Genomic DNA, 13,016 nt, shown 5'->3' with positions numbered 1-13,016 from the left:
GGGTGTACCAAGAGATAGGATTAAGAATGAAGCAATCCGGGACAGAGTGGGAGTAGCCCCGTGGAGGACAAGATGTGGGAGTCGAGGCTGAGATGGTTCGGACATGTTCAGAGGAGAAGCACTAATGCTCCTGTCAGGAAGTGTGAGAGGTTGGCCATGGAGAGTTTGGGAAGAGGTCGAGGTAGGTCTAAGAAGTACTGCGGAGAGGTGATTAAACAGGACATGGCATTGCTTCAGCTCACTGAGGATATGACCCTTGATAGGAGGGTGTGGAGGTCGAGGATTAAGGTTAGTAGGTAGTTGTTAGTTGTTCACCGATAGTCTTAGTAGCATGCATGTCCCTTTATATTCTTAGATTTTTATTACGTTAGTTGGTTTTGTTCGTCTCCGGTATTGTATTCTCTGTTGTTATTGTTTGGTACTACTTATCCTTTATCTCTCCCTTTTTCTTTTCTCTTCTTTCTTTCTTCCTACCTTGCTTTCCTCTTCTTCTTCTTACCCTTCCTGAGCCGAGGGTCTATTGGAAACAGTCTCTCTACCTGCATTAAATAGAGATAAGGTCTGCGTACAGACTATCCTCCCCAGACCCTACCTGTTGGGGTCATACTGGGTTTGTTGTTTTCAATTGGTAACTAATACTGTAGTGTATTGTTCTTAGCAATAAGAAAAAAACAAAAGCGGGGTAAAAATATCATAATAAATACTAAGGAGGCAAGGTTTACCATCTTTCAGAGTTCAAGGGGCGGAAAGTGAAATAGAGTCAATATCGATCTTGTCATCTTATGAATATGATTATATCTTTTTAAGAAAATCCAATTTCCACATGGAATCTGACTGACAATGAAGCTCCTTGCTTTGCTTACGCCTAAACCTCTGTATTGACATTTTCGTCTCTCCTCTTCCAACTCTCCCTTAAAGCTTCTCTCTCTCTCACACATACACACACAAAGAAACATTGCGATGGCTCTGTTCTTCTCAAAATCAAGAAAGTTGATCTATTTGAAACCCAAGATGGGATTTTTGGGTTCACATTTTGTTCATCATCATCATACACTTATATCGCCAAATCTGAAACACCCATTACGAATTCTTGGATTCTATCCTCCCCACTTCGCCTTTCGCCGTTTTGAATCAACCAAAGCTGAAATACAGCTGAATCACATGCAGAACATTGACAATAATTCCCAGGTATATACATGTTTTCCTCTTTTCTTCCTTTCAACTTTGATTTATCATCTTTTGAATATTCTCTCTTCTTATTTACAGTACTTAATTATTGTATATCACCCTCCCTCAACGTGCGATTCCGTTTTTTCATGGCCAAGCACATGAAATTCTTTTTTATAATAGGTGATAGTGAGACTTGAAGCTAATATACATATCTATTTGGATACCATTTAAAGTTGCATTACCATTTCATCTAAAATTTATTAGAGAAAATATTTTTATTTATTTAATAAGTAATTGTTTTCAACTCATGTTTGTCGTTAGCTTGATGCTACCTTATTTGGGATATCTCCTTGTTTCTTAACTTTTTGTATGTGCCGTGTCGTGCGAGAATGGGAGTATATCTTAGCTTAAAATTGTGGCTGCTAAATTAGTGAAGGTTCAATCTAACACCCATTTTTGTTTCTATTAATAGCAACTGTCTAAGGTTTGTTCAGGATCTTATGAATTACCAATTAATATTGGTTCATTTTGGTTCTGAGTTGGCTTAAAAAAAAAAAAAAAAAAAAAAAAAAAAAAAACTAAGGACTATTTTGGAGTACTTTTTCTGGAAAGTAACTGTCTGACCTAACCTCAGAAAATGGAAAAAACGTGGTTGGTGCACGTCTCTCTATGAATAAGAGAGTAAATTATTTTATAAGTGTGTCCCTTCGCATTTAGCTCATTTCGTATTTTACTTTAGTGAAAGGATGGTTAATTTCACGGAATCTCCAACCTTACCTCCGTTCCCCCTAGGGATAATTTTTGGGGTAATTTAGCTCCAATACTCTCCAATTTTTGTTCCCAAAATGGGGATGAATAATATTTCCTCAAATATGGGTACACTATTCATCTCCCTCATTATTATTCATCACTTTTTTATTATTATTTTATTATTTAATTTTTTTAATTTATCTCTTTATATATACCTAATTATGTTTATGTAATGTCTTGATAATATTAATTTTACATCTTAACTTTGGTGTATAGTTTTGATAAATTAATTTTCGTGCATTTATTATTTTTATGTAAAATTGTAAGTTAATTTTATTATAAGTTATAATTGTACAAAAAATATATAATTATCTCAAAAAATGAATGGTATAAAAAATGGAATTTGTTTAATGGAAATTAAAAAATGAAATTGAAATGAAAGATAAAAATATAATATAGAAGAGAGAGACGAATATAAAAAAGTTTGGGGAAAAAAATGAGGGAATGGTGGGAGTAAGTTGTCCTCAAAATGGGAAAATCCCCAAAACAAAAATAGGATAAAGGTGGGAGATGCCCTTGTAATAACAATAAAGTCATAAAACCATTTTTTATCAAATTAAAGTAACTTAAATTTATCCATTATAATAGTAAATCTTAAACTTCATTACCTATAATGCCAGTAAAGTAGCAAAACTATTTTGTCCCATTAAATAATTGAACTTCACTCATTATAACACTAAAGTCATACCTACTTTAACAACAAAATATACTCATCAAGACGACTTTATGACTTTATTAGTACTATATTTGATAAAGTTCTGTAATTTTAATGTAATTACAAAATTTTGTAACTTTAATGTTAACAGTGGTTCTCATATCTATATCCTCTGTCATAGCCAGAATTTGAAGCTTATGGGTTCGGAATTTTGGCTTTTTTAAGTTACTCGCTTCTATATTAATAATTTGTACATATTCAATAATTTTTAAAACAAATATAGAGTTTGTACCAAAGCTAGTGGTTCTCCCGAACCGTAACCGTAAGGCTAGATCCGCCCTTGTCTATATGTGTTAACCAGCACATACAGAAAAAATGGATTTTTACCATTATTTCATGAGCTTCATCCACAGATTGACATTTCGAGATGATGCATGTATCCTATTTGGAATGTGAATGATCATAATATTTCCTCTGGATGTTCAGGTCCTCAATTTCCCTGGAGGCAAAGTGAAATTCACCTCACATTTGAACTTTATTCCTGAAACAAGAGAGGAGAGAGTACACTGCTACAGGGTCCTTGACGACGATGGTTACCCCGTGACTAGCAATTTCGTACAGGTAATATAAATATATATTTAACCAAGCTTAAACTATGGAATCAAGATTCAACAGAGGAATGTTTGTATGTTGTATCTTATCGTATGGCATTCATCTTGGTCAGATCGACAAGGAAGTTGCATTAAAAATGTATACTGATATGATCACACTTCAAACAATGGATACAATCTTTTACGAAGCACAAAGACAAGGAAGAATATCTTTCTATGTTACCACACTTGGAGAAGAAGCTATCAATATTGCATCAGCTGCAGCACTTAGGATGGATGATTTCATCTTTCCACAGGTTAGTCGTCGAGCACACAAATTTACATATAGTATGCAAAAGTCACAATTCATAGAACTACAACAACAACCCAATGGAATCTCAAGTGGGGTATGGGGAGGGTAGTGTGTACACAAACCTTACCCCTACTCCGGAGGAGTAGAGAGGCCGTTTCCGATAGACCCTCGGAAAGATGTAAAAATTTGGATAACAAATATATGAAGTGTTGATTATACATTTTGTGCACCATGTCCAATTGAGTTTCTTTGAATGACTTGAATCTAGGTTGAATATTCATTGACATTCTAGCACTCTTTCTTTCTTCTAGTACAAATCCTCAAATTTCTTTTCTCCAACGTTAGTGAAATTAGTTTGTGCAAAGGAATAAGAGATTCTGCTTACTGTATAAGTTAAGATTTTTAGATTCAGCCTAAAGGTGGTCTGCGAAATTCTAAAGAAATCAGATAGACGTAACATTTTCCCTCGGATAACCTGTTGAGATAGGCGCCGTGGACCAATAAAGTCGACTCAACTTTTCATTCACCTGGTGCATTTTGGAAGACAACTTTCGTTGTTGACTTTCATATGTTGAGCTTCAAATCTTCTCAAAAAAATGCCAAACTGATGCTGGTTGAGATTGATTTTTATTGACTTTCTGCACTAAATAGCTTCTGTTATCTCAATTTTGGATAATCATGAGATAAAAGCACATTTTAACCGAATCTTCAGATTTTCACACGTTCGATGATTTGACCAGTAATGTCAAGGATTTTCTTTTTTTTGTCATTGTAGTATAGGGAGCCTGGAGTTCTATTATGGAGAGGGTTTACTATTCAAGAATTTGCCAATCAGTTGTTTGGAAATAAAGGCGATTATGGAAAAGGCAGGCAGATGCCTATCCATTATGGATCTAATAAGCACAATTATATTACAGTTGCATCAACAGTAGCGTAAGATACTCACGCTTTTGTACTGCTACTCTACTTTGAGATTTTCAAACATCTTTACTGTGATTTGTATGATATAAATAATTGATGAAGTGTAGTGGTGATTTTGCTTCAGTACTCAGCTTCCGCATGCTGTTGGTGCTGCCTATGCTCTGAAGATGGACGCGAAAGATGCATGTACAATTGTATATTTTGGAGATGGCGGCTCTAGCACGGTAAATGTTTCAATTAACTTGTGGAAGTCTGCACTACTGTCATAATGAAATAAGGCTGCGTGCAATAGACCATTTTGATCCGGCCCTTTCCCGGACCCATGCATCGCGAGAGCTTAGTGCACCGGGCTGCCCTAGGATTCTCAGGGACTAGGAATATGCTCAGATTTTGACAGATTAGTGTTATGATGTTGTTGCTGTTCTTCCTGTTAAATTCATTGGTATCATTTCAGGGAGATTTTCATGCTGCTCTGAACTTTGCCGCGGTCTTAGACGCACCTGTCATCTTTTTCTGCCGGAACAATGGTTTTGCAATAAGTACGCCTGTTAGTGACCAGTTTCGAAGTAGGTGCCTCTCTTGGCTGCTCAATTGTTTGCTACTGTTATTTGTTATTGGCTACTTAACTAGACATCTATTTATGATTCCTTGTTAGGTGATGGTGTTGTTACCAGAGGAGAGGCCTATGGAATTCGTAGTATCCGTGTGGATGGTAACGATGCTCTTGCTGTTTTCACTGCTGTCCATGAGGCACGAAAGATGGCTATTAATGAACATAAACCTGTCCTCATTGAGGTAACGTTATTGTTGTTGCGAACATAACTACTCTTCATATAGCTGACTCCCAACTAGTTTGGAATTGAGGCCTAGTTGATATCAAAAATCACCTGTTTTATTTGCTATGCCAGTTTTAGAAGTGTTGTTGATGTTCAACAGGCCCTTACCTACAGAGCAGGACATCACTCAACCTCCGATGACTCCACCAAATATCGTCCAGCTAACGAAATCGAATGGTGGAGAACAGAAAGAGACCCTGTAACTAGATTCAGGAAATGGATTGAAAAAGAAGGGTGGTGGAGCTCTCAGGCTGAGTCTGAACTTCGCACGAGTCTCAGGAAGCAGGTAATTTCTGCTCAAAGAGAAAAACTTCAAAGACTAATTTGTTGTTGCATGTATAGCTTTCTAAAGCAGAAAATTATCAAAGTATTCTAGACACGGATCATTGGTATATGCTAGTAGAAAATATAAATAACATATAGTGATAGGAAAACTACTACAACAACAATAACAGTCCAGTGAAATCTCACAAATGGGGTCTGGGGAGGGTAATGTGTACGCAGACCGTACCCCTACTCCAGAGGAGTAGAGAGACTGTTTCCCGATAGACCCTTGGCACAAGAAGATGGAATGAGACAATGTAGCAGTAACAGCAAAGGAATCCAGAAAGATAACACCAGCAACGTAATAGCCAAAAACGTGATAGGAAAACTAAGTTCTTATAATATTAGACTGACACAGGCTTAAATGGAGCACGGACAATAATGATTTCATATAGCCGATCACAACTTTGTTGTTGGGTTGCAGAAAAGAGATCAAACAGTTGGTTTTTTTTTTTTTTAACTCGCTTTCAAATGTTGTGCTACAGGTTTTGGAAGCCATTCAAGTTGCAGAAAAAACAGAGAAGCCTCCAATTAAGGATGTATTTACAGATGTATATGATGTTCCTCCAGCCAACCTACAAGAACAGGAAACATTCACTCGTGAAACAATCAGAAGACATCCGCAGGATTATCCTACTGATGTTCCTATCTAGTTGAAACTGCTTGTGTATTTTCCCTTATAATTTTTTCTTCATTTTCGGTGCTAAGTTATTATATGAAAATGCAAAATATCATTGATTAGATTGATAGCTAATGTAATTTTTTTACTCAACATTTTCATAATGAAAATGGTTGCTCTCAAGAGGGACCAATCTATGAGAGTTGCTAACAAACACGATAGGGATACAAGAATTACTAAAGAAAAACAAAAAAATTAAGAAACATGCGGAAGCTAAAAGAAAATAAAGAAACGAAAAAAGACGGAAAATTAAAGATAGATTGAATTCAAGAAAGGGTTTCTTGAATTCAAGAAGTCTATTCTTGAAATTGAATCCTAACAACAACAATTAGCTAACAAAGAACTAATCGCCTTTGGTAGAGAATTAAAAACAAGAGATAGATTGTGAAACCCGACCCTTTAGAATAACAAGAACAACAATAAGTCTAAACTTATCACCTTTCTTAAATACCTAGAAGTGATCTAAGATTTCGAAAGAGTTTAATCTTACCACCTTAAGTTGAGTCTTGAAGGTTGAAGAATAAATCCAAGAGTAGCCACACACAAGAGTGCAAGAAAATTCTCATAATTTTTATTGATAATATCTGAATAATCTACCTCTAAAAACAAAGAAGACACCCCTTTATATATAGAGGGGGTCACGAAATTGCACCTAAAAAAATAAGGAATTAAAGTCCTAAACTACTTTGGACAACAAGTCCAACTACCTTAGGAAAAGGAAAATACTAGGAAGCAAAAACCAAGTCATTCTTGGAAAATAATTTCAAAGATCTTAGTAAAAGGAAAACATAACCTTAACTAACTAGGAAAGCAATAAATATAATCCCATAATATATGGAAATAAGTCCCAAACCAATCTTGGATAGAATCTTGAAAATCTTGGAAATCTTGAAGGGAATTTGCAAGCAACTTGGCACCAACTTGGACTCAACATCTAGTATGGCTTTTGTACCATTCTTGGACATCAAGTAAGTCCTTTTTATGCTATAAAAATGTGGCTTTATGTAGGACTTCATGGGCTGCAAGTTTGGACACATTTTAGGTGCTAAATTGGTCCAACAGTGGCCTGATTTGGACCTTCTTCAGAGGATGTTTCTTGGGATCTAATCCACCTCTTACTGGACATGAATTTGGTCCATAAAATAATTATAACACCTAGATAGCTCATATCCTTTATCCTTAAGTTCTTCCTCCCAAATAACAACTTCTGTGATCGTTCCTGAAGTTCAATGACTTTGTTTTGCAACTTTTTAGCTTGAGATCTTGTTAAAGGCCCTCTTTGAGATTTCAAAGCTTCATCTTTGTCCTTGAATAGATTTGAGCTTCCTAAGATGCTATCATTCCCCTCTTCTTGAAGGAAATTTGTCCTCGAATTTCGACCTTGCAAGAAAATGAAGACATGCACTAGAAAATGGCATCCACTAATCTGAAAAAATGGTGAGAATAAAACAAGATAGTGACCATGTGTCTACTTAACCCAATTAAGCCTAATAGGCATAAATACTTCTTTATAAATCATATGGACATCATCATCCCAATAAAATTTATGCCTACTTAGATTTGTCCCATAAAAACCTCTCTTAAGGTAGTCAAAAGATGTGCATGACAATGAAATTATAAAAGATTGATCACACATCCATTTAAAACAAGTATCTCTACCACATTTATCAAATAAAACACTTTTATGATACTGCCAAGTATCAATTACAAATTTCATGGATTTTTCTACATGTAAGTTATTCAAAGAAGCACATAAATTCACAAGAAGATTAGAAGAACCCATAATTTTCAAAATAAAAATTTCAATATAAAATTTCAATATATTCAAGCTCATGATTATAACTTTCCTCAATAATATTCGCAACATCAATAGATTCTACATAATTACTCAAACTGTCACAGAAAGAGTCATAGATAGGTTCATGAAAGAGTATTTGATCACTAGTGTCATAACAATCATGCATATCCTCATTACTAGTAGAAAATAATTTTACAAGCTGACAATCAACACGACCTGAAGAGTGACTCTCCATCACACAATAAAAAATACATTCTAGCATTTTATCACGCAAAAACTCATAAGACACGTGACTAAGAGAAGAAAGAATATTTAACTCATTAGCAAGCCTCTTCTCATAAATTTCATGTCTCTTTCCACCAAGTTGGAATACATAATCATCTATGTCACACTTAATTTTAAAAGGATAAATTACTCTTGCACTTAAACTTAGATATTACAGTTAATGACTTGATATGCATCAAAATATCATCATCCACAAGAATTATAAAGTCACTAACATAAGAATTAAGAGTATAGTTCATTACCTCCAAAAATATCTTAGGTGTCCTAGAAAGGCCAAGAATGCGAATAAATCAATTATACATACCATACTTGGACTTATTTACTGATGGAACAACATCACCTTGTATTCTTTTATACAATGATTCCAGTTTAGCAATGGCTTTAGGGAACTCTGTGTCATAAACCTGTAAATAAGAATCAAAGTAGTCAAAAGATTCAATAACAAAGAATTTAACCAAGCTCTTATCTTCCACCATCCAACAAGAATTGATTTCGCCAAATTCATGTTTTAATCCAATTGGATCCTTTGCCACCATCTCTTGCGCCTCACCTCCCCTTTCAAATGGTCTTTCAACACGTGGCTGCATAAAATCACAAGAACTAAAACAAGAAAGAGTTAATGGGTTAGGAAGTAAAGAATTTTTTTTCTTGCTTATACTCTCTTTGACTTTTATCAAAAACTAACTTTTTCCTCATCCTTATCCTCTTCTTTCTCACTAAGGTTTTCTTCTTTTTCCTCACTCAAACCATTTTTATTCTCTATCTCTACCTCAAAGCCTTTTTCTATCTCATGGCCTTCTCTCTTTTCTTTCCTCTCAAGCTCACTCTTTTCATTCCTTGACATCCCATTCTCTTTATTCAACGCAACCTCTCATTTTTCCTCTCTTGGGATGTCAATATGAACTCCCTTACTCCTCTCATTCTTTTCTCTCTCATATTTTTCCATATTTTCTTTAACAGTCTTTTCATCTTCACAAATTTGTGAGGGGGTCAAAGGTCCAAGAATGAGTTTCCTCCCATTAACCTCAAAAGAGTATATATTTTTTTCATGTTATATGAAGCTCTTCTATAGTCATACCATGGCTTTCCCAACAAGATATGATAATTATTCATGGGAATCACATCACACCAGATCATATCCTCATATCTTCCAATAGAGAATAGTAATAACACTCTTTTATCTACCTTTACTCCCCCAAACATATAGGGTTCAATATGCTCAACATAAGGCAAGTTCAATTTCTCAACCATATAAGTGCTAATTGAGTTATAGCCAAACTCTTTGGCAATTCTAAGGACACAAATCGCAGACATCACTTTAGCTCTTATTTGAAAAATAACTTTACCATTGTATTCCTTCCCTTTCGCATGTTGTAAGTTTGACTTTTCAAATTATTGAGTCATAGCTGTGAGCACGTGATTTTTGCCCTATACGAATTACTCCCAAAAATTTCAAAACAAAATAATTTTTCCATTATTTGCGATTTTTTGTGGATTTTAGTGCCATTTTCTGTTACTGTGTGAATATTGTCTGTGCCTGTTTATTTTTATTTAGTAATGAAAAATACAAAAATATATTGTACTTACATTTAGGATTTAATTTGACATTTTTGAATTAATTAATAATTAGGTGTTTTATAAAAATGAAAAAAAAAATCAGAAAAATAGTTTATTCTTGTTTTTTTAGTTTAGTCTTGAATTTTAGTAGTTTTTCCTTTGATTTGGTACTTAATTAATTGAGTTAATTATTATCCCGAGCTGGAGTCAAGCCTCAGTACACTCATCTGGAAATGACATGTTGTGCCCTAACTTGGGTGGCTCAGAAATTGAAACATTATTTGTCATCCTATACTACTTACCTCATTTCGTGCTTGGATCCGTTGAAGTATATCTTTCAAAAGCCTATGCCGACAGGGAGACTTGCGAAGTGGCAGATATTGCTCACAGAGTTTGACATCATCTATGTGACTCGGACTGCTATAAAAGCCCAAGCATTGGCCGATCATTTAGCCGAAAACCCGGTCGATGAAGATTACGAGACATTGAGAACTTATTTTCCCGATAAAGAAGTGATGCATATCGATGAACTGGAGCAAATTGAAAAACCAGGCTGGAAACTTTTCTTTGATGGGGCTACCAACATGAAAGGAGTCGGAATAGGAGCTGTGTTTATTTCTGAAACAGGGCATCACTATCCTGTTGCGGCTCAGCTTCGGATTGCACCAACAATATGGCTGAGTATGAAGCCTGTATTTTGGGTCTAAGGCTAGCTGCAGACATAGATATCCAGGAAGTCTTGGTCTTGGGAGACTCGGATCTTCTGGTACATCAAATTCAAGGAGAATGGGAAACATGAGATTTGAAGCTCATACCGTACCGACAATGTTTGCATGATCTTTGTCAACGGTTTCGATCAGTGGAGTTCAGGCATATTCCAAGGGTCCATAATGAGGTCGTCGATGCTTTGGCTACCCTGGCATCAATGTTGCACCATCCGGACAAAGCTTATGTCGATCCTCTGCATATTTAAGTCCGAGATCAGCATGCTTACTGTAACATGATTGAAGAAGAACTTGATGGCGAACCATGGTTCCACGATATCAAGAAGTACATCAGAATGGGGGATATATCCAGTGCAAGCCACGGGGGATCAAAAGAGAACAATTCGATAGTTGGAAAATGGATTCTTCTTAAGTGGAGGAGTTTTGTATAAGAGAACACCAGACCTTGGATTATTAAGATGCATAGATGCTAGACAAGCTACGGCTGTCATGTCCGAAGTACATTCGGAAGTCTGCGGACCACATATGAGCGGATATGTGTTGGCAAAGAAAATTCTCCAAGCAGGCTATTATTGGCTTACCATGGAGCAAGATTGTATCAATTTTGTGCGATCTTAAACTGTTGACATACCTCTTCCATCAAGTTACTGTTAAGATTAGCACCATTATCTGTGATGATCACCTTTAGGATTCCGAATCGACAGATGATATTTGAGTGAACAAAATCGACCACTGCTTTCTCCCGGAACAAGAGACTAATCAAAATTCTTACATTTAGCGACCGTGCTAGAACCACGGAACTCGGGAATGCCTAACACCTTCTCCCGGGTTAACAGAATTCCTTACCCAGATTTTTGTATTCGCGGACTGTATTACAGAGTCAACCGTTCCTCGATTCGGGATTTTAAACCGGTGACTTGGGACGCCATAAATCTCCCAAGTGGCGACTCTGAATTTAACGTAAATAATCCCGTTTCGATTTTCCTTCAATTGGAAAAACTTCCTTGTATTTATACCCTTTATGGGGTGTAGTAAAAAGGAGGTGTGACAATAGCTCACCTCCTTTCTTCATAACTACCTGTTTGAAACATCTTGAACAAAGATTAAACTAATTATGTCTCTCTTAAATTTGGCTTTTTCCTTCTAATATTCTCACCTCTCTTGCCTATATCCACTCAATGCAACTCTTGGTCGTTAATCTTTAGATTTATTAATAAATCGTTCTAGTCACAACCCTTAGTGATAAGAATATGGAGTTAGAAAAAGAAAGAAAAGTGAATGACCAAACCTAGGAAGAATAAGAATTGGTTAGTAGGAAAAAAAAGGAAAGAATTTTAGAAAACTCAAAACCCACAAGAATAAGGAAAGAAGTTTCCTTAATCTTCAAGAACAAGGATCCCCTCTTCTTGTTTCCTTTCTTGACTTGGAAACCAAATAATACTTGAATTCTAAAAATAACAATGATCAATAATACTTTTTTGGGCTGATTTTCATTTTTTTTTGTTTTTCTTTTTTTTTTTAGCCTCCCAAGATTATCAAGATTGAAATCTTGATTAGTCTATTCTCTGATACCACTTGATAACAACACGATAGGGGATTCAAGAATTACTAAAGAAAAACAAGAAAATCAAGAAACGTGCGGAAGCTAAAAGAAAATAAAGAAACGAAAAAAGACGGAAAATTAAAGATAGATTGAATTCAAGAAAGGGTTTCTTGAATTCAAGAAGTCTATTCTTGAAATTGAATCCTAACAATAACAATTAGCTAACAAAGAACTAATCGCCTTTGGTAGAGAATTAAAAACAAGAGATAGATTGTGAAACCCGACCCTTTAGAATAACATGAACAACAATAAGCCTAAACTTATCACCTTTCTTGAATACTTAGAAGTGATCTAAGATTTCGAAATAAAGTCCTAAACTACTTTGGGCAACAAGTCCAACTACCTTAGGAAAAGAAAAATACTAGGAAGCAAAAACCAAGTCATTCTTGGAAAATAATTTCAAAGATCTTAGTAAAAGGAAAACATAATTTTAACTAACTAGGAAAGCAATAAATATAATCCCATAATATATGGAAATAAGTCCCAAATCAATCTTGGATAGAATCTTGAAAATCTTGGAAATCTTGAAGGAAATTTGCAAGCAACTTGGCACCAACTTGGACTCAACATCTAGCACAACTGTTGTACCATTCTTGGACATCAAGTAAGTCCTTTATATGCTATAAAAACGTGGCTTTATATAGGACTTCATGGGCTGCAAGTTTGGACACATTTTAGGTGCTGAATTGGTCCAACAGTAGCCTAATTTGGACCTTCTTTAGAGAATGTTTCTTGGAATTTAATCCACCT

At 35.4% G+C, this 13,016-nt stretch overlaps 1 protein-coding gene across 1 annotated transcript; it reads left to right on the top strand.

The window, feature by feature from the left end:
- Positions 1 to 828: 828 nt before the first annotated feature.
- On the top strand, positions 829 to 6,418 carry LOC107818320 (2-oxoisovalerate dehydrogenase subunit alpha 2, mitochondrial). The gene is made up of 9 exons (XM_016644312.2): positions 829 to 1,188; positions 3,122 to 3,256; positions 3,360 to 3,542; positions 4,314 to 4,471; positions 4,584 to 4,683; positions 4,914 to 5,025; positions 5,115 to 5,254; positions 5,396 to 5,581; positions 6,105 to 6,418. Exons 1-9 carry the CDS (start codon positions 961 to 963, stop codon positions 6,270 to 6,272), a joined length of 1,410 nt encoding a protein of 469 aa, XP_016499798.1. The 5' UTR covers positions 829 to 960; the 3' UTR covers positions 6,273 to 6,418.
- The last annotated feature ends 6,598 nt before the right edge of the window (positions 6,419 to 13,016 follow it).

Source organism: Nicotiana tabacum, chromosome 11, assembly GCF_000715075.1.
Source record: "Nicotiana tabacum cultivar K326 chromosome 11, ASM71507v2, whole genome shotgun sequence".
Lineage (NCBI taxonomy): Eukaryota > Viridiplantae > Streptophyta > Magnoliopsida > Solanales > Solanaceae > Nicotiana > Nicotiana tabacum.
Note: the sequence above shows the minus strand (reverse complement) of the source record. Positions and strands in the feature narration are given on the sequence as shown.

Excerpts from the sequence above, each read along its gene's own strand:
- LOC107818320 (XM_016644312.2), top strand. The coding sequence starts at position 961 with ATGGCTCTGTTCTTCTCAAAATCAAGAAAGTTGATCTATTTGAAACCC. Across the intron at positions 5,255-5,395 it reads ATAAACCTGTCCTCATTGAG|GCCCTTACCTACAGAGCAGG; the intron begins GTAACGTTATTG and ends GATGTTCAACAG. Across the intron at positions 5,582-6,104 it reads GCACGAGTCTCAGGAAGCAG|GTTTTGGAAGCCATTCAAGT; the intron begins GTAATTTCTGCT and ends GTTGTGCTACAG.